The 21,313-nt window shown below is 22.3% G+C and overlaps 1 protein-coding gene across 13 annotated transcripts in view; it reads right to left on the bottom strand.

Moving 5' to 3' along the window:
- The window catches only part of LOC129610003 (probable phospholipid-transporting ATPase IA), a 133,785-nt gene that overhangs the window by 9,092 nt on the left and 103,380 nt on the right, over positions 1-21,313 (bottom strand). For 8 of the 13 annotated variants that reach the window (XM_055522308.1, XM_055522301.1, XM_055522297.1 and 5 more), the window contains 11 exons: positions 18,011-18,194; positions 17,774-17,934; positions 16,909-17,106; positions 16,569-16,846; positions 16,340-16,452; positions 15,293-16,276; positions 15,015-15,212; positions 14,653-14,948; positions 14,274-14,586; positions 13,929-14,182; positions 13,671-13,769 (listed from right to left, as the gene is read on the bottom strand). In XM_055522308.1, the coding sequence (XP_055378283.1) occupies positions 13,671-13,769; positions 13,929-14,182; positions 14,274-14,586; positions 14,653-14,948; positions 15,015-15,212; positions 15,293-16,276; positions 16,340-16,452; positions 16,569-16,846; positions 16,909-17,106; positions 17,774-17,934; positions 18,011-18,194 (3,078 nt within the window). Of the gene's footprint in view, positions 1-6,136; positions 7,156-8,558; positions 8,707-9,420; positions 9,817-13,670; positions 13,770-13,928; positions 14,183-14,273; positions 14,587-14,652; positions 14,949-15,014; positions 15,213-15,292; positions 16,277-16,339; positions 16,453-16,568; positions 16,847-16,908; positions 17,107-17,773; positions 17,935-18,010; positions 18,195-21,313 lie in introns of those variants that run through there. The other 5 variants (XM_055522302.1, XM_055522299.1, XM_055522300.1 and 2 more) reach the window with 4 other exon arrangements.

The raw sequence follows: 21,313 nt of genomic DNA, 5'->3' as shown, positions 1-21,313 counted from the left end.
GTCTTAATTATTTAAAAATTCAAATTATGATTTGAAGATTATTTTATATACTTCCACCATAATCACTTTATGATTAGAAAAAAAAACTTAAATAAAAATAATTAAAAATAGGTAATTAATAGGAAAAAAGAGATGAAAACACATAAAAAAACATATAAAAATTAAAAACAAAAATACTTTACTTTTCTCAGTATAAATGTTACATTTTACATAATGTTTCGATAAAATATTAAAGTATTAAAGACAAACTAATGAAAATTGATTAATTTTATGTGTTGGGAACGGTAATTGATTTAAGTAAGAAAAATTATAAAACTGTACGTGGTTTTTGGTCTTGATTTAAAAATCAATAATCGAAATTGAATTAAGGTAAATTTCTTTAAATGCATTCAATTTTAAAATATACATTAAATGTGACAAAAGAGTTTTTATATTTGTATTAAAATATTCCGTTATTGAATAAAATCGTTTCTTATTTTTTTTTGTTAAATGTTGTTTCAAAATCCAATAATTTGTGCATTCAAAAATTCAAATTTCGATTTTTATAGACCTCAAGTAATATGATGATAAATAAAAAAAAAAATTAAAATTAATTTTTATGAAGAATAAAAAATAAATTATTCTTTTTTTAAAATTCATTAAATATAAAACAATTAATTTTTTTTTCATTTATATTATTTTCTTCTTATCATATTTGATTAGACTGAATTGCTTTCGTAAATTAATATATTCTTATATGCAAACATATAAAGAATTCATGTTACAAGAAAAACAAAGAAAAATCTAGTTTTTCAATAAAAATTTACAGACCCGAAATTTAACTTACATCAAATTTGGATTATAAAAAAATGAATTAACTACTTCTTTTCAGTTTATAATAACCATCTTCCAGTTTTTGTCAATGTTAATTTTACTGTTTTAATTTTTGTGATTTTATCAAATTACTTTGGTGATATAATAAACTAAAACACTTAGTATTTGTAAATGATTACTCACTTTAGTTAACAAAGGAATTTTAAAACCTTAATATTTTATATTTGGTCTAATAATTTTTAGGAAGAGTATAAAAAATCAATTATTTTTAAGTATTAACTAATATTTTCGATTTGTAAATGCAATTGATTCGAATTTCTTTACACACGACTTAATCAAAAATTACTTTTAAAATTTACTTGTATTTAAAATAGAATTATGTATGTATTTTACTTACATGAACTATTATGAACTATTATGTTTTTGTACAAATATGTTTTAATAAATTTTGTTTCATTCTTTTTTAGAAGGACGCAGTGCAGTACGGACAATGAACAATAGCTTTCTTCAATTCAAAATATAACAGAATTATCTCATTCCGATATTTCATTCACCTTTAGAAACACAATACTAAATGCTTGAGAAGTAAATCAAAATACTGTCAGCAACCACAACTTAACGTCCTTAATTTATAATTCAATGTATAATACATGTGTAATTTAAAACTGTACTATTGGATTCAAACTATGTAAGTAGATAATCTGTTCTTAAGTAAGTATTTGCTTTTGAAATATTCTTACTAATTTCTTCTTTAAATAAATTTACGGATAATGAATAACGACGATAAATAATGAATGAGCGCATTTTTAAACAAATAAATAATTTATAAAATAAAAAAAAATATCGTAAATTAATAAGAAAAAAGAAATAATTATGTTATAAAAAATTTATTTCTATTTAACATTAGTTTTAATTTTAACATAATAAGAACACAATATAAAAGTACAGCACAGCTTTAGTTGTTATTTTCAAACTTAATTCAAAATTAAATGCTTATTTCATAAGATTGTTGAATTTTTCAAAAATATAATTTTTTAAGTTTTTTTCGATTTTCATTGATTTATTTAAAACGTATACGACTAATAAATTACTAAATTTTCATTTTTCGTCTTACGAATTAGTTATAGGTTTTTCTTCATTGAAAATTTTCCTTCAAATTTTTCCTTTATTTCATTGGTTAGAATTTTGTTTGACTTTCCGAATAAAAATAATTTTTCTTTATTTCAATTTAAATTGAGTTAATTAGACTTCAGTAAATCTTGTGAGGGGATCATGAACTGTAGGAGATTCTCTAGAAAAATTGAAATGAATGAATTGTTTGTTTTCTTCTTTTATAATTTTTTTTTACTTTAAGTAAATTTAATTTATTTTAACGGTGAAATAATTGCAAAAATTTATGTTCATTGAACTACAAGAATGTTGATTTGTTGAAAATTTTATTTTACTGAATTCAGTGCTATGTTTTTACAATAATAATTTGTCAATTTGCTTAAGAAGTCAAAAGTAAATATTTTGTGGTTATTATTGCGATATGAAAAAAACGAAAATAATTTACGAAAAAAAAGTAGTTTTTTTTTTAAATAGTAAGATTAGCATGATTTGAAAAGAAAATCTATTTTATCTTTAAAATTCAACAATATGAAACAGTTTTAATTATAAAATATTTTATACAAAAAATAATCGTTTATAGCTGATTTTCTCTTTATATGTGTTATAAATGATTTTGTAAAATTGTGATCCTATTCGAAATTAAGCTTGAGATTTAAGTATTTATGCTTCTAGTGCCTTTAAATTGAAACTTTTATTTCAGTGTAATTCCATTAATGTCCAGTGCAGTACTTTTGAATATGTAAATATGTAATGAAAATTTATATTTTACTTGAAAATCTTCAAAAAGTTTATATAAAAATTAAAATTTAATTTCTTAAGAACTTGTAATTCAAAACGCAATATTTTATTAATTAATATTTTATTTTAAAACGAAACCCATTTTATTTATTTAAAACATAACCAAACTTTAATTGCAGACTTATAAAATATCATATGCCGATTATGTCCGCCGCCTTAGTGACAAGCCATAACAAATATAAAAAACTTATAAGAATTATATCAAACTTTTACTGAACAATTTACAATCATACCTTATTTTATTGAAGAGTTTTTAATTTTATTGAAAAGTAGAAATATTAAAAAATTTAAAATTGTTTGAAGAAGAACTGAGCCGAGACGGTATATTTTTTCTTTTTTTTAATTTAATTAATAATTATTTATTATAGCTGAATTTAAACATTATTTAAACATATTTAATTTATTTGTTAAAAACTAAATGAAAGAAATACACTTTTCTTTTAATAAATTTGGAGTTTTTGTGCACAATTCGGACAGAAAATCAATAAAAGCAATTGAGTCTTGTGTTATTTTAAACTATTCAATAACAAAAAAACCCAAAAACAAAAATCAAATTAATAAAAAAAATAAAAACATTTTTTTTTACAAATTAGTAATTACTTTAATCATGAATTACGAATTATAAAATTACGAATCATGTGGGCAATGTAATTTTCAGAAGTTTAAAATTTGAAGTTTTTCATTTAGAAAATTAGACAATAAGTTTGGTATGCTTTCTTTGTAAAAATAAATGTTGTTGTTATCTCAAGATGAAAATTAGTGTGAAATATATTCTTTAATTGTATATAAAAGGAATATCTTAATAATATACAATTTCGCATCGTAATTCATGATATTAAAAAAATGAAAAAAAACATTATTAATATTTTAGTGATTGAAACGGGTTTTTTTTATTTAATTTTTTTAAATATATTTGTATTTTTAATTTTATTACAGTTGATTATACATAAAACTAGCATTTATTCTAAAAAAAAGAAAATTATAAGTAAAATATTAAAAAATTACAATTCTTAATTAGATATTATGGATAATTGATGAGGAAAAAGTTTTAACAGCACATAAAACAAAAATTAAAATTGTAAACAAAAATCAAAATAAAAAAATGTGAAACAAATATTCGGGAGTAGAAAAATTATACATCTAGACAACAATAACTATAATAAATATTTATATAATTAATGTTAATTTTATTTTAATAATTATCAGCTAAATTATATCTACTTGTTTTTCTGCTCTTTTTTTTCTCTCACAACAAACATTTTATATATTTAATAACAATAATTATTTCATAATTACCTATATGTAATTCTAAGTTTTTTTTGTGTTTTTTTTTTCTAATTAAAAACAAAAACGTTAATAATAAATATTTTTGTTTCCTTAATTTTTTAAATCTAGTTTTAAGGTACATCTAATTTTATTTTTTAGATTTTACACTTGATAGTCAAATTTATAAAGCAGCGAAAAAGTAAAGGTTATATATTTAAATGTACCTTAAATAAAATAAACCTGAAATAGTTTAAGAAACTTAAATAATTAGTAATTGAAAATTGCATATAAGCACTTATATTGAGAGACTTGAAACTTACTCATAGATGTTTCCTAAGATTTTGTTTATAATAACTTTTTTTCCATTTATCTTTGCTTAGCATTATTTAAAAAATTATTATTTTTAATAGATTTTTTTGCTGTAAATAACTTATGTTTAAATAATTTTTTTAGTAATAACTTTACAAAAACAAAAAAAGTAATTATTTTAGCAAGAAATATTACTTAGGCAAGAATTTGTTAAACAATCCCTTAAGAAATATTTTTAATGACTTTTTTCTAGTTTTAAAACACAAATGCATTTGAAAATATTAAAGTTGTTAAATAATTTCGTTTAATCTTCGATGATTTATTTTTAATTTATTATTGTTTGATTCCTTTGTTAAAGACAGTTATAGTAAATATATTAAAAAATAAAATATTATTCATGTCTTTACAAAATAAATTTAAGAAGTTTCGATTAAACCTTCTAAAAATGTTTAACATTTTTACATTTCTAGAATCTCATTTCTTTTAAATTATATTTTGAGGTCATAATAAAATATCCTACAACCGAACAATAATGTATGCAGTACAAACATATTCTTAGGAAAATTGATGACTATAAATTACCGACAAAAATTAATTAATGATAAAGGTAGAAACAAAACGAATAAATTTTTAAAATATTAATATTTGAGCTTTGTGCGATTTAAGTCCACCTTTTAAATTTTTAATAAAATTTATTTAATTAATTTTTATTACAGTTATTTATTTTTGGAATAATCAGGTGCAGATTAAATTTACACAAAAAGTTACTTTAACTAAAGAAGAAGTTTAATATGCTGCAATATATAAATATAGTTGTATTCTTTTCAATCACTTTGCCAAATCTTTTCTTTTCAATCACTGTTGATTTTTAGGTGACTAAGGAAAAAGCATAACTCTAGTTAACTGAATGAGATGAAATTGTATGTGTTTTATTAAATGTTCACATCATTCTGAATTTGAAAAATGTTTAAATAACATTTAGTTTTGTAAAATAATAAAATTATTTTGTTCAAGATTGCAATACGATTTTTCTAAAGAGTATTAACATATATATCTGAAGAATAATTTAATCTAATTTAAAAATATGTATTGCTTAGGAAATAAATATCGAAATTGATTGTTATACAGGAAGGTTTATTTATATTCATAATTTGGCGCTTAATTTTAAAATTGATATTTTTATATAAAAAAATAAATTGTATTAAAAATATTAAATTTTTACTCATTTTTTATAAATGAGTATATAAATAAATTATAGAACAGCAAAAATTGTATTTGAATTTATATCATACTGTTGTTCTAAAGATTATGGTCCCTTGATGTAGAACACAAAAATATTTTAAGATCATTTGTATTTGATACTAGACATATTTTAAGGTATCTGATAGCATTTAATTAACGATTTGGTTTTTAATTTTTTTAACAAACATATATTTGTATTTGACTTTTTTAATAATAGTATGTCAATTTTTTACACTTATAACTAAAATTGAATTAAAAATTTGTTCATTGCATTAATTCATATATATATACCATGAATACTGTGTTTATGAAATTATTATTGTACATGTTTTTGTAATACCTATATAAAGAATCTACAGTGTTAAGTACTTTTTACTTTACTGTAATTCAATATAAAATAATTCTTTTATATCATACAAAATCAAATTAAATCAGTTTAGTTAATTATAAGAATCAAAACTGTAATTCAATGTTAAAACTTCTAATATAAAAAATAATTAAGGAAAATGCCTGTGTTTTTTATAAATTTTTCGAAAATTAGTTATCAAATACTATTTCTAATTTAACATTTTATAAAAAAGTGTTTTATTGAGTCCAAATTATTTATAATTGTAATCTTGTGATTTGTTAGACACTTTTGCTAATATTTCATTTAATTTTGTGTAGAACCTCTTGTGTAAATTCTATTTGTTTTTTATTTTAAACTTTTTTTTCTTCATTTTGCAAGTGTGTATAAGACTTACTAAATATCAAGAGTAAAATTACTAGTTTACTTATAATATTATTACATTTTATTACATGTGCAACAAAAGTAATAAGATATATGGGAACATTTTAAAAATTACTACTCCAATGAATTTCTCATGACTTATTTAAAAGAAATATTTTTATTAAATAGTTATTTGTAATGTACATTTTTTATATTTTATAATTTTAATAGCTTATAACTTAATGTACATTTACATTATGCATGTAAGGTTTTATTATCACAGTTGTTTCTAATATTTTTTTCATTTGATTACAAATGCATCGACTATAAATTTATATTTTTAAAAAATAATGAAATAAAATATTATATTTTTTTCATTTGAGCGATTAATTTGCTTTCTTGGATTGACTATTGGTATTTTCTGTGCGTTAATTAATTACTTAATCAAAAAAGTGGAAAAAACGAAATCAATCATTAGAATATTAGTAACTGAAATTGTACAATTTCGATTTTCATAGAATTAATGATTTTTTATGTTTACAATCTAATAAATATATAAATATTATACATAAGAAAAAAGTTATGTTATTTAATTATAAATTAAAATAAATTTTGTTCTCAATTTTGTTTCCCATAATTTTTATTTGAATAGAAAATTTTTATCTATGATAATGAGGATTAAATAAATTTTAGTTTAATTTCCCTAGTGCTTCATTAATGTATTTTTTTTATTTTATAATTTATCTCTTAAATATCAAATATGTAAAGTAGTTGTTGAGGTTGCTGCAGAACAATCAGAAATTCTATTTCGTGTTTTCCAATCATTAATTTCATCTGTATTTTTTGGTGTTATTGGATCCACAGTATTATTTCTTCGCCATGATATACAAATCGGATCATTGCTTCTTCTATACCATTTTGTGTATTTTTATGTACATTTATGTATATGTATGTAGATGTTTTATTATTTTTCATGCATATGTATTTTTTTATTGTATTTAGTATTATAATATTTACAGATGCAAAAAATTGTGATAAAATTTAAAATAAAATATTATTTTTGTTATATGTATTATTAAAAATATGCATATTATTATTTTATTTTGAAAACAAAAAAGAAATAAATAATTAATTTTTGACAAGATTTTAGAAAAAAATAAACGAAAAGAAAAAACAAAAGAAAATTAAAAAAAATTGATTATTTAATTGAAAAGAAAATTTGTTTTACTTAAAATAGTTAAATTTTTTTAACAAGGAAATGTTTTGTGTTTATAAGAAATATGGCAGTTTATATCAACCACTTTTTATTAATAATTTTACAATTTAAATTTGTTAAAAAAATAAAAAAAAAATTTATAATATACCAACGACAATGCATTTTTTATTACATTATTTTCTACCTAAAATTATTCATTTTATTTTAATTTCTATTTATATAATGTAAACCAAACATTAGAAATTGTTTGAACAAACTAGAATGATTTTTAAAGATTTTTTCAAAAGCAGCCGAATCATTTTTATTTATTTTCTTTTTAATATATATTTGTTTACGAAAATATTGTAATTGTTTGGAATAAAATTTTAAATAATAAATTTAAATAGTAAATAATAGTAAATAATAAATTATTTACTATTTTTTACCACTACTATATTTCTGAAGATATAACACATATAAATCTTTAAATATAATATAGTACTCCTTACCCTGTAGAGATCGGTTTTTAAAATCATAATAATATTGATGACCTTAAAATTTAAAATTATTGGAGTTTTACATTTTAAAACTTCTAAAGTTTAAAATTTACGTTTTAAACTTGTAAAGTTTTTTAATAAAATAGCATTATAAATATTTTTGCCTTTTAATTATAGCATTAACTTAGGCTAATGTATTATAAAACCCTCTTTGTAAACTGAAAATATTTCAACATTTTCTTCTTCGAAATCTGAAAAATCTTTTAAGAAAAGTCTATTGAAATTTAAAATCTAACTATATACGTACATATATAATAAAAAATATTAACGAAATTTTTCCACATTATCAACAAATTTATTAAAAACATTCAAACGCAAACATATACTTACATACATACTAATTCAATTTTTTTAAATTAATTGCTAATACTTAATTATTTTCTTTTGAATATATTAAGTAACTCATAATCTGATATTGCCTTTATAAAATATCCTAAAATAATTGAAAAGGTTATGCAAGAATGAAATTTCCAATCAAAAAATTACTAAAATCAGCTTGAATTTTAAAAGTTTTTTTCTTAAATAATATGCTATTTAAACATTTTTTTTATTACCCTGTTAAAAATCTGATGTTAAAAGCAACTTTTTATTTTTAATAAAAAATAATTATAATGAAATTCAAACAAATTGTTAACAGATCTGGAAATGCTTTAACATCTAATGTATAGTTTTTAAAAAGAAAATATGTTCAGTATAAAAGATTTGATCTGAAAAAAGGATAAGAATTAATTAATAAAAAGAAGTATGTGTTCAATTATATATTCTGTTAAAAAAATGCTTAGTTGACGAGGGATTAAGTAGGTGAAAGTAAAGTGAGAAAAATACTACAAGTTTAATATAATAAACAAATTCCCTGATTTCAAAATTGCATTGAGGTTGCTGTAATACACAACGCATTTTATGAGTTATGGTTGAAATGTGTTTTAAAACCGTATTATTGCAATTTAGAAGTATGATATTGTAAGAAATTAATGATTGCTATTAAAATTTTACAAGATTTTAGAAATATTTCCTTAGTATGTATTTAATAATCCCAATATTAAATTTTATTTAATAACTTTTGTGTAAAATTTAATCCCAACCACAGCTTTTGAGATAAATATGTATATGCATTAGAGATAGAAACATATTTATTTTACGCAACAATTTCAATCTAAAATTTTAATACCAGTATATATATGCAGCTTTAAAATAAATAAAATTTAGTTTTTAATTTTAAATCAAATGTCATATCAAAATCCAGTTAAGAATCATATTAAAAGTATTTATGTAAAATTATTTTTTTTTAATGATTCAAAATGCATGAAAATTTCCAGTATATTTTTCATATCAGTTTGTTCAAACAAATAAATGATTTTTAAAAGTTTACTTAGTATCCAAAAAAAATTTGTTCTTAGTATCCAATGAAAATTTGTTCACTTGCACCAGTTTTTTTTTAAATTCGTTATTTAAATACTTAACAATTTCTACGGTTAATTTAGAGGCTCTATATTAGTATTTAGCTATTACTAATTAGATTAATATAGATAATTTTTACCCTTCAATTACATAATTTTTTGAGGAAAACGAAAATCTTTTAACATATTAAATTTTTTTATACTATGTTCTCTTAAATAAATGAATAAATAATAATTTTTTTTGTTATTTTATTAATAACTGCGAAGATTTTTCCAATTATATTCAAGTTCAAATGCCGAATATTTGAATTTTTTAATTATGCTTCGATACGAAGCACGTTTTTCTTTTTCTCATTTATTCAGAGTTTTCCAAAGTTATTATCGTACCTTATTTGCAATAATTCATAGTGGGTTTTGTCTCTGAAAGTTGTAAATATCAAAATGTTGTAAATTTAAATAATAAAAATTATATAAGATTTCTCATTTTAATTTAAAAATTTAATATGCATAACAATAAGAAAATTATTATTATTATTATTCTTAATGTTATTATTTTGTTACATACATTATGATCGAAGATAAATTAGTTAATCGAAGCATTTTACTTTTTTTTGTTTAAAAATTTATTTCTATTTTTAATTATATTTATGATTTGACAATAAGCGAGCAATGTCGATTTCTTTTTAAAAGCATAAACACTGATACAATGATAATATGCGTTATTTATATCACCATACAAAAATTGGATTTCTCTGCAACAACTAAAATATTAGCGCAGTACAATACATTTGTAAATTTTTCAATAAATTCTAAATATTGTCTATTATGTTCTATTATTTTTTATTTATCACTGGTTTCTATATAGGTGATTTAATAGAAATCTGCAGATTATAATATGTAAAAGAAAGAAATGTTGAAATAATAAGAATTAAGATTACAATCGGAAAAATTAATATTTAAGTTGATATAAACGTTTAAATCCAAGTTTAATATCAAATTAATTAATTCAGCAATTAAAATTAGATTCCTGTATAAGTCAATCTGACGTTAGATGTGCCTTTTGATTGTCTTTAAATTTTTTTTCATTAATTAACACAGTTCAATCACAAACATCTATCATAATATGTATATTCAAATTCACATTAATAAAAGTTTAATCTTTATTTGAATTTATGCTTTTAATTTAAAATTTACCTATTATAATATGTTTAAACCAAACATGATACGATCGAATTTTTAATATTATAACAAATCCGTAATTTCATTTACTGTAAAAAAATGTCTAAGAACAATCATATCCTAATATCCTAATTATAATATAGTAATTTTCAAGAATAAAATAATACGGTATATGATATGAAGTTAATCATATTCAATAATAATGAATGCATTGAACAATTGGAAAAATAATTCAATTTAGCAGATTCGCTTCTTCCTTAATGCAAATACATTAAATATTGAATAAAAATCCAAAATAATATACAACATACAAAGTAAAAGAAAACAAAAATATAAAACAAAAATTTTAAAATGAAAAAAGAAACGTATGAATAGAAGAAATGGAAAAATTTTATTATTCAACTAGATTGTAGTTCAACAACTTAAGCTTTATTTTGATCTAACTCAAATCTTAGATTTTAAAATAAAATTTTTATTCCTTATATGATTCTTTTGAGGATATTGCATATTTAATATGAAATTCGTATAATTATAGTGTTTGTTTGTGTTAATTTATAAAAAAATTGTCAAAAAAGTCAAAATGAATTGTTTACCAACAATTTCATTTCTTAGCAATACCACGCACATTTAAACGCTTCATTTAAATTTTCATTTATGATCGACGCCAATATTCAAAAATTAAAAAAAAATATCATAGCATAGTGTGAAGTAAAATAATTAATTTACAACATTTAGAGATTTAACAGAACAATAAATTAAAAATATATGCATATATCTGTATAAAATATACATAATGCAAGCATTTACCTAGCATATACCACCATATTTTTAACAAAAAACTTAAAATATCTCCTTTAAGTTTTAAATGAAATTTATTGAATAAAATGCAAACCGGTTTATTTAAGGGAACAAAAAAGCATAATTCTTAAGCAAATATGATTTTATAGTTTGTTAAACTTTTTTTAAATTAAAATATTGTAAAACACCATAGACTCCTTATTTTCAACAATAATGTTAATGTAATAAATGCAATTTATATATAGTTAAAAGCGTAAAATACATTGATTTAGAATATACATATATTCTATATGTTAAAATAAAATATAGCATACAGTATATTTAAGATAAAATATAGCATATATATTCAAGAAACAGAAAAAATTGTATGCATAATTTATATTTATTACAATTTAGTAAGACTTAAATTGATTACAGATATTCGTACATACTCATATTTTATATAAAGATATTATTTAAAAACTTATTTGAAAACTCTAAATGAAATAAATTGATAATGGTATCTTATCTAAAATTAATAGTATGTTACGTAAAAAGGGTGTAAAACTCAATAAACAATTTTGGTAAGTTGTAACATATTTTATATTCACTTTGAAAATAGAAACACATAATCATGTCCTTTACAAATTTAGTTTTAATCGTTAATAAATGAACAAGATACCATTTTGATATTATAAATTATCATTTAAAACGAAAATATTGTAAGGAGAGATTATATATAAAATTATTTTATTATAAAACATAATATAATTTATTAAAAATATATATTAAAAATAAATTTTAAATAAGTATGTTATATTTAAGTTATTATCAAAGGACGTATAGAGAAAACAAAATCTTTAGAAATTAATTTGAAAAAAAATATATATATATAAAAACATATAAAATGCGTTTGAAAACCCTTTTAACAAAATATCGAATGTAAAATGGAAAGTTTTCTGTATATAAGAAAGTTAAAGTTAGTCTTAGACATAAATAATTTTACTAATGAAATTTTGAACTTGATTAAACAATTTTTTAATTTATGGTATGCAAGAAATTCGTTATCATTTAAAATAAGATTATAAATTTTAAATTCACAATTTAAAACATTAAAAAGAAAAACTTTCCATTATGAATTACTATGCATCATTATTTTAAAAATAACATTTACGCATGAATATTAAATTTTTAGGTAAATAATTATACATACGTTTAGATAACATTTATTAATTTAATATTAAAAATAAAAAACAAAATAAACTATAATGCATAATTTTGAAACTTAATTACATAAATTTACGTACAAATATATTCATTCAAATTTAATATACATATATAGTAATAATTCTACAAACTCTTATATTTAAAAAAAATATACATATTTTTGTTTTATAATTTAGATTTTAAGATACATTTTACTTTTGATTAGATTTATTTACTTAATAAATAAACGACGTAGATGAAAATATACAAAATATTAAAACTCAAAATACAAAAACGTTAAAAACAAATAAAAAACGAATAAACATTACAAAAAAAATAAAAAACCCTTTTTCCGAACATAAAGAAAATAGAAGTTCAACAAAAACTGGTTATTTTTTAATAACAGAAGATAAAAGCTTAATTAATTTTATAAGTTTGTAAAACATAAAACTACAAACTGCTTTTTGATTAAAAAAACAACGAAAACCCAAAAAATTAAAAAAAGTTTTTAAAAGGAAAGTAAACTATTTTTTTTGCATAGAGGGATTGGTTTAATGATAGGAATTATCAAAATTAATTTTGAATACTATAAGTCTATGAAGTATATATATTTTTTTTGTGCGGTTTATTATAAATTTCAATAGAATATTAAATTTATAAAAAGCGTATTATTTTAAGTAAATTTATTACTTATTATTAAAGCATATTATTTTAATAAATTTAGTTAGATTTAATAAATTTTGGAATGAATTTTTGTGAAACAATAAGTGGAAACTGAAATAACTTTTCTTTCTTAAACTTAATTTTTTAATTATTTAAAAACACAGTGGTGATTTTCAAAATTTTTAAAGTAAATAATATTTGAGATGTAGTAGGCTACAAGATAAATTCACTCCATGATCGTTTTCAAATATCTTTTATTTAAAATAATTTGTTTTATTTAGAATTTCTTAATTTATACAAATATATATACATTTGATTTGACTTTTGCATTCAAAAAAATTTTGTTTTGGATATTTTATAACGGAAATATATATTTTCAAAATATTTAAAATTTTTAATTAAAAATATATTCCCATTTGAAAAGAGATTTTGTTTGAATTTGTACTTACGAAGATCTAGATTCTCTCATAACATGACCTGGATCATCACGTTTAATTTCCATTTCTCTAACAGCCTCTGTTAGTGGCTTATAAATAGATAAATGAATACTAAAATGAAAATTTTAATTTTTATTACTAAATGAACTTTTAATTACATTAAAATGGATTATTACATTAGATACTATTAAAAGAAATCGATTTTTCGAGCATCTTGGTTTTATAAATAATTTTTGAAGATATAATCATTGATTTTAAAATCATACTTACAATTTAACTGAAACATCTACTAAAAGTGAAGCTAATGGAATTAAAAATAACCCCAACCAAAATACAGGTGATGATAAGAGAATTTTATCCATTCCACAAAATACAGCAGCAAATGGAAAATGAGGCCATAAATGGCTGTATACAAGAATGAATAAGAACCATAATAATATTGATCCCCATATTGAAACATGAGTTAACCACGTCCATGACTTCATAATGAGACCGGCTTTCAAACAAACTGTGATCACCACAAACTAAAATTTATGAAACAAAAAAAAACCAATTAGTTAGGACAATGCTTAAAGGAAAATAAATAACTAAATTTATGCCTTTATCTCTACTCACTGTATAAACTGTATTTCCTAAAACTAAATAGCCACCAGTTTTTCCATTACCCCATATCGATTCTGATTGATAAGCCAACAGTGGTAACCAAAATAATAATATCGAATGTAATAATGCATTACCAATCCATATCCAAAAAACTTTGACATTAAATAAAGTTGCACTTTGTGACGTTTTATATAATGCGGGATATTTTATCATAGTTTCCGCTGAACATACTTTATCAAAAAGACCCATGGAAAAAGGTGGTAATGCTGTGAAAAACACATTGTAAAAACCAATAGTCCATCTTTCAAATAGAATTTGTCCAGACCTAAATAATTAAAAAAGGTTTTGATAAATGACTTAAAATATATCGAAATATTGAAAATTTACTTACCATCCAGAATAGATGGCGAACCATAACTCAATTACGTATAAACAAACATTTTTATAAAAACTATATAAAATTAATTTTGTTATTCGGCTATAATTCCATGCTCCATGTACTAGTAGTAAACGTAACAAATATTTAAATTGTGCTATTGAATAATCAGATGCACATGCCGCTTGCAAACCTTCTACTCCTGAAATTCCTACGCCTACATGTGCTTTTTGTATCATTGCTACATCATTAGCACCGTCGCCAATTGCCAATGTTACGCTTTTAGTATTCGTTGAAACTAAGTCTACAACCTATTTGTTAAAGAAAAGTTCTCCATAAGTTATTAAAAATATTTTGCGAAAATTTTGTTTTCGTACCTCCGCTTTTTGAATCGGGGAAACTCTACAGCATATAACGACTCGACATGCTATACACAATTCCAAAAAATCTAATCTCAAATCACAGCTTAGAGCATATTTTAATGTCTTTCCATCTATAATTAATGCAACATTACATTCTTTTATACCTTGTTCTCTAAGTTCACCACAATGTTTATGAATAATTTCTCTAGTACTCTAAAAGTCAAAAACAAAAATATAAACTTAATATTGCTTACTTATGAACATTATTGCTTTTCATAAAGTTTATTACTTACATCTAAACTGTCTTCATTCAATATTATTAAGTCCATTGAACTAGTTATAAGTTTACAAGAATGCCCAATATTGATTGCAGTTTCTTGTTTATCTCCCGTTAGTAACCATATATTTATATCAGCCTTTAATAATGTGGCAATTGTTTCTGGAACACCATCTTGTAATTTATCTTCTATAGCAGTTGCACCTAACAACATTAGATTATTTTCTATTAAATTTGCAGCATCTTCTAATTTTCTTTCACGGTAGTTCACTGCAGTTGCTGCTTTATGATAAGTTTCTTTCCATTCAGCATAAACATCTTCAGGTATTACAGCTACAGCACAACATAATGTACGTAAACCTTCACAAGCAAATTCTTCTAAATGTCTTAAAGTAACTTCTCGATAAGCTTGACCTTGTGGTGATAAACGTTCAAATATAACAGTATCAGCTCCTTTACAAAATAATTTTATTTCACCTTCTGGTGTTCGAACTATAACTGACATTCGTTTTCTAGTGGATGTAAATTCAATAACATTTAAGATTTCAAATCGCAGGAGTTCACCTAAAGCGAAAATTTCAACGTATGTAGGAGTTCGATTATCAAAAATATAACCAAAATATTTGGCACCATCAACTAAAGCTCTTTCATCTGGGCTAGCCGCATGATAAGTAATTGAACCATCATCATTCTTTTCCGGTATTACAGTATGACAAACTGCTAATAAATTCATAAATTCCTTGATTATCGGTGCTGTTTGATGCTTATTACGAATATTTTGAACTAAAAGTGATTGTTCGGGATCGCTTTCAACTAAATATACATTTCTAGCAATTGAACATTTTTTAAATTCCATAACGTTTCTTGTTAAAGTGCCGGTTTTATCGGAAAATATATATTTTACTTGTCCAAGTTCTTCATTTAAATTTGATGTTCTTGCCATTGCTGGAGTATCAGTTTCTTCATGATACATTTCAACATCAAAATTGATGAAAATTGCCTATAAAAAACGAAAAAACAATTAAAATTTGGAAAATATATTTAAAAAAAAATAAGGCTTTACTTGTAAGAAACGAACTAATTCCAGCGTTACTTGGAGAGATATAGGAATCAAATTATTGTATAAAATAATAAATGTAAGAAGATTGTATCCAAAATTTTTACTTAAAACATCTACTGTAAAAAGAAGCGATTAATATACAAAAATTTAAGGTTAGTTAATGAGTGAAATGGGTATTTTAATGGAAAATGATTATTATTAGTACTAAGTGTATAGAAAATTAAAATTTTACCGTCTAATCCAAGATACCAGTCTGTTGTTAAATGGTTTCTTGTCCATATTTCGTTAAAAATGGCACTTGTAAGGCAAAGAAAAATAAGTATTATAAATAACATCAAAATCTGTGTATTGGTCAGTCTGTCAACAGTTGAACGCTTTAACGGTGCTGAGGTAGAATTTCTTAAGAGCTTTGTATCATGCCCAGTATAAACAACAATACCAAATACCCATGATGTATTGCGTAACATTGCACCTCGTAATAACAATTGATCTGGTCCAAGGGCAACAGATCTATAAAAATTTTAAGTTTTTGAATTGTATTTTAAAATTTAACTCTTGAATATAAAACTAACGGAGCAGCAGTTTCCTTAAGAACTCCATTGAATTCATATAAATGTCTATTTGGCAATTCACATTCTAATACACCCGTTAAATTATTTAAACCATATGTATCTAATAGACGAGCTGTTGAAGGTACACCTTGTCGTATTTTCAAATTTGTTTCACCATCAAGATTTGCTGTTTCTATAAAAGACATACCCTGTGGTTCACTGAAATTTTAAAAATTTTTGAATATAATTTAACTAGATGAACTAATAATTGAATGAAATAAATTTATATTGTAAGATTTTAACGTACATAGATATATATTTTTTTTAATATTAACATATATATATGTTGCATAAAATGAATATTAATTTTCTAGTTCCCCAATTATCGAAATGTTAAAAATATTATGTTCGCATGACATATTTTTAAAAATATTATGCCACTTTGATGACAGTATAATGAGTTTGTCGTTGAGGAAATAGGTATGTAGTGAAAAATATTATAATAATTATCTTCTCTGTTGAATTTTCAAAGAATAATTAAATCGAAATTTTTAAAAATAATTCTAAGTTATAAATAATTGTAATGAATAATTATGATGTCATTGCATTTAGTTCACCCTTCAGATAGTTTAATTATTTAAATTTTTTATTAATTGAAATCTATCAATTACTAAAAAATTTAAATAATATTTTAAATTCAAATACAATTGAAAATAAATTTTTAAACTTACAAGAAAGACTGTTTTTCTATTTTAGAATTTGTCGCACATCAAAGAGATAAACATGAATAAAGAAAATCGAATGAAATGCAAACAATTTATGAGAAATTTAACTCGAAATAATAGATATTTATTTGAAATGTTGTTTTATTATATATTTAAATTACCTTGAAGACAACAAAACTAAATCGGCTGGGAAGAATGTATTATTATGAATTTTAACAATATCACCTACTGATAGCATATGCCATTGAACAGAACTCCATGAGCCATTCTTTAATGTTTCAACTTTTCTATTATTAATTTCATTGTCAGCTCTATGCCGCTTCTGAAATAATTTTTAATATTTTTAATTTTAATTATAAATTTTGATTGAATATGTTTCTATACACTGTACTACTCACAAAATCTTCAACAATTTCTTTTATTGCGCTCACTGCAAGTATAAAAATTAATGGAACTAATGTTGTATAACGGCCAGTTGGGGATACATCTGGAATTTGCTGAAGTAATGCAATTAATAAGAAGAAACAATTTGAATATCGTCTAAACTGCTCGAAAAGAAACGATGGTAAAAAGCTAATGATACTGTAATATGTAAAAAATATAGAAAAAACAAAGAAAAATTAACTTATCTTGTTTAAAATAGAAAATTTTTAAAATTTACTTCCGCAAATCTAAGTATATATATTGTTATTTATTCAAACAATTTATTGAACGAAATTTTTATTTTGTTTAAGTTGACAACATTAGCAAAGTCAAGTAATAACAAACAAAATGATTTGGGTAAATACAAGGCAACAAACGGATAATCAAATTATCGCTAGGCCAAAAACTGAATGTTGAATATAGATTTTAGTTATAAGTAACGAAATATGTCTGTGCTGTTTATTACTCGTTTATTACCGACCGTATTGTGTATACAATAAGTAGGTTATGTGATGTGATGGCAACAAATTTTGCATATCGAGTTTTCGATGGGAATACACCATCGAAAACTCGATATGCAAAATAGCAGTATTTTTAAATAGTAGTATTTACACTTCCATAGTAGGGAAGTGTAGGTAATCTATTTTTAGCAACCTGTCGGTTTGTCGGTCTGTGTGCGCACACGTGTATCTCAAGTTCGGCTGAACCGATTTTGATGAAATTTTATGTGTAAATTTATTTCGACTGCGGCCCGGATTGATGAACTTTTGGGATATATCAGGCCTCAGAAACTGCACTTTTAAGCGGACCTGTTTTACATTTTTGACCATTTTGAAGAAAATATTCAACCGATTTACTTGAAATTTCATATATAAGCTTTGCTCGACCATCCGCGAAACCTCCAAACTTTGGGAAAAAATCAGGCGTCAGCAATCGATTTCGTTGAAATTTAATATTTAAATTCTTAGTATTAAAACAATGTACATTTTTTGGAAAGATCAGGGCTGGAAAACGGATCTGCGGGCCGATTTTATATTTTCCACCATTTCTACGGAACGAATTAATGCAATTACTTGAAATTTGATATTTGAGTTCTGGTTGTTATCCAAACTAACTGGAGACCATTTCAGGGAATTCGGGTAGCACAAAGCGAAACTCTACTAAGAGCCAAATTTGCATTTTTCTAGGTATGTTAACTATAAGTTTACTAATGCCCTAAAAATTGGAAAGATGTATTTAACAGTCATTTTTATAATATCCCGTAACACTTTCAGTTAACTAGACAATACACATTGCGGTCGGTTATGTGCTGATCACATCAGATTTTGTTTACTTTCAAATTAACGCTTAAATATTTCTAATTGAATGCCAAAGATGATTAAGAGTGTTGACGGTGTAACTATCTAAACTCTATTTAAAAATTAGAGCTACAAATTTATTTATTCCGCACATAATCTTCATAAACTAAAATCTATTTTATCGACTTCATTTAACTTTAATTCGTCCTTTAACATTTGATGAAAATGTTTTTCTATCAACAAAAAATTGTAATTTTAATATTTATGCTTTTCTAAACGAGACAGGATAAAAAAGAAAGATAATAAGATTTAATTTCTTAAGAAAATTTTTAATATCTATGTTATAATATGAATTATAACAGTTTTCTAAAAACGCTTTATTAATTTCTTCGAGTGTATCATAAGTATATCTCAATATAAAAGCTCGCCATTTTTAATAGTAAAATAAAGATATGAACATTAACCATTTTAAATAACCTAATTCGCGTGTTTGAAGAAATCGAACTTGAAAAAAATATCCACATCATTTAGAATTATTTCAATACATGGCATATACATAAGTATTTTCAAATTTAAGAAAAACGTCCTATTATTATAAAATTTTTTTTATTATAAAATAAGTTTTATAAGGAACCCTCTCTGCGTGTGGAACGCATTTTATATACTTACAATATAATATATAAATTTATTGATATTATTGTAGAATTAATCATCAAAGCGTTGTTAAATTCCTAAATCTTGCACACTATTAAAATTGCCATCGTTAAGATGTGGTTTGTTTTTGCTTTTTGCAAACATTAAAACACATAACATGCAACCTTAATTTTTTTAGTTCAATGAACCTTTTTTACTTTATTTTAAGTGTTCAATATAATTGAAAATGCAATTCAAGGATTTTAAAAATATTATTATATTAGATTCCCCAAGGGAAAAACATTTTTGTAATAAATTTTATTTTTTTAAAATTTAAAGAGTATGAGTAAATCATTAGATTGAATTTTGTCCAAGACAGCTGAATGAATAATTTGGCAATTAAAAACGTATGTACCCAAAAGTCACAATATCACACAACCGTTGTCATCGAATTACATTTCTTCATAAGACACATACATAATATATATCACAAAAACAATAGACATTCCGAATGAACCAACAGAAATATTGGAGCTTATCAACAGATATGCGACCCTATCGAAGAATTAGCTTTAGAAAAAATAAGAGGAAAAAGAAGAGCTCTCCGCAATTTCGTTGTTCGACTAAAACAAAAATGTTTTAAAGTTATGTTATAATGAAGTACAAGAGCTTTTTTTATGGAAAACGGCAATTTACCTTTTTAAATTTCAACATTGCGTGCATACTTGTTCTTTTAATGAAATAAATTTTTTAATGGTAAAGCAGTTTACAAAAGAAAATTCTTCTACTATTACTTGTAAACTATCAAAAATTTTTAACATTCCCTAATAGAAAAGCTAGCTAGAACATACTTGAACGCAAACGCAGGTAATTTTTGCTTAATTGAATATTTTCAGTTAATAACACCGCATACAATTAATTGAAGAGTGTGTTAATTAATTTTATACGAAATTTAGTATGATAGTTAATAAATAAAATAGCAAATTGTAAGAAGTCTATGAAAACAGAAATATTAATTTTTTTACATATAAACTCATCTCATTAATACAATTAAATTGAAATACATTTCGGGTGTAAAAATATCAATATTTTTTCAGAAAGTGTTTCATTAAAACGAAATCTATAATTAAAATTTTGTTTTTTTATTCGACAAAATCTATCGATTATATTATGCATTATTTTATATTTTTCTTATTGATTTTGCATACTTCAATTTAAAAAACATATGTGTATTCCAAATTATGTTGAATAATATACTATTCCTATATAAATGAAAATGCATGTGTAAATTTCCATTTTACCCACATGTATAAACTTGCATTATGTGTAAACTTGCATTATACATTT

This window comes from Condylostylus longicornis, unplaced genomic scaffold (genome assembly GCF_029603195.1).
Source record: "Condylostylus longicornis isolate FDR11 unplaced genomic scaffold, ASM2960319v2 ptg000042l, whole genome shotgun sequence".
In the NCBI taxonomy this organism is placed as follows: Eukaryota; Metazoa; Arthropoda; class Insecta; order Diptera; family Dolichopodidae; genus Condylostylus; species Condylostylus longicornis.
The sequence above is the reverse complement of the archived record's forward strand: the minus strand, read 5'-3'. Positions and strand labels throughout refer to the sequence as shown.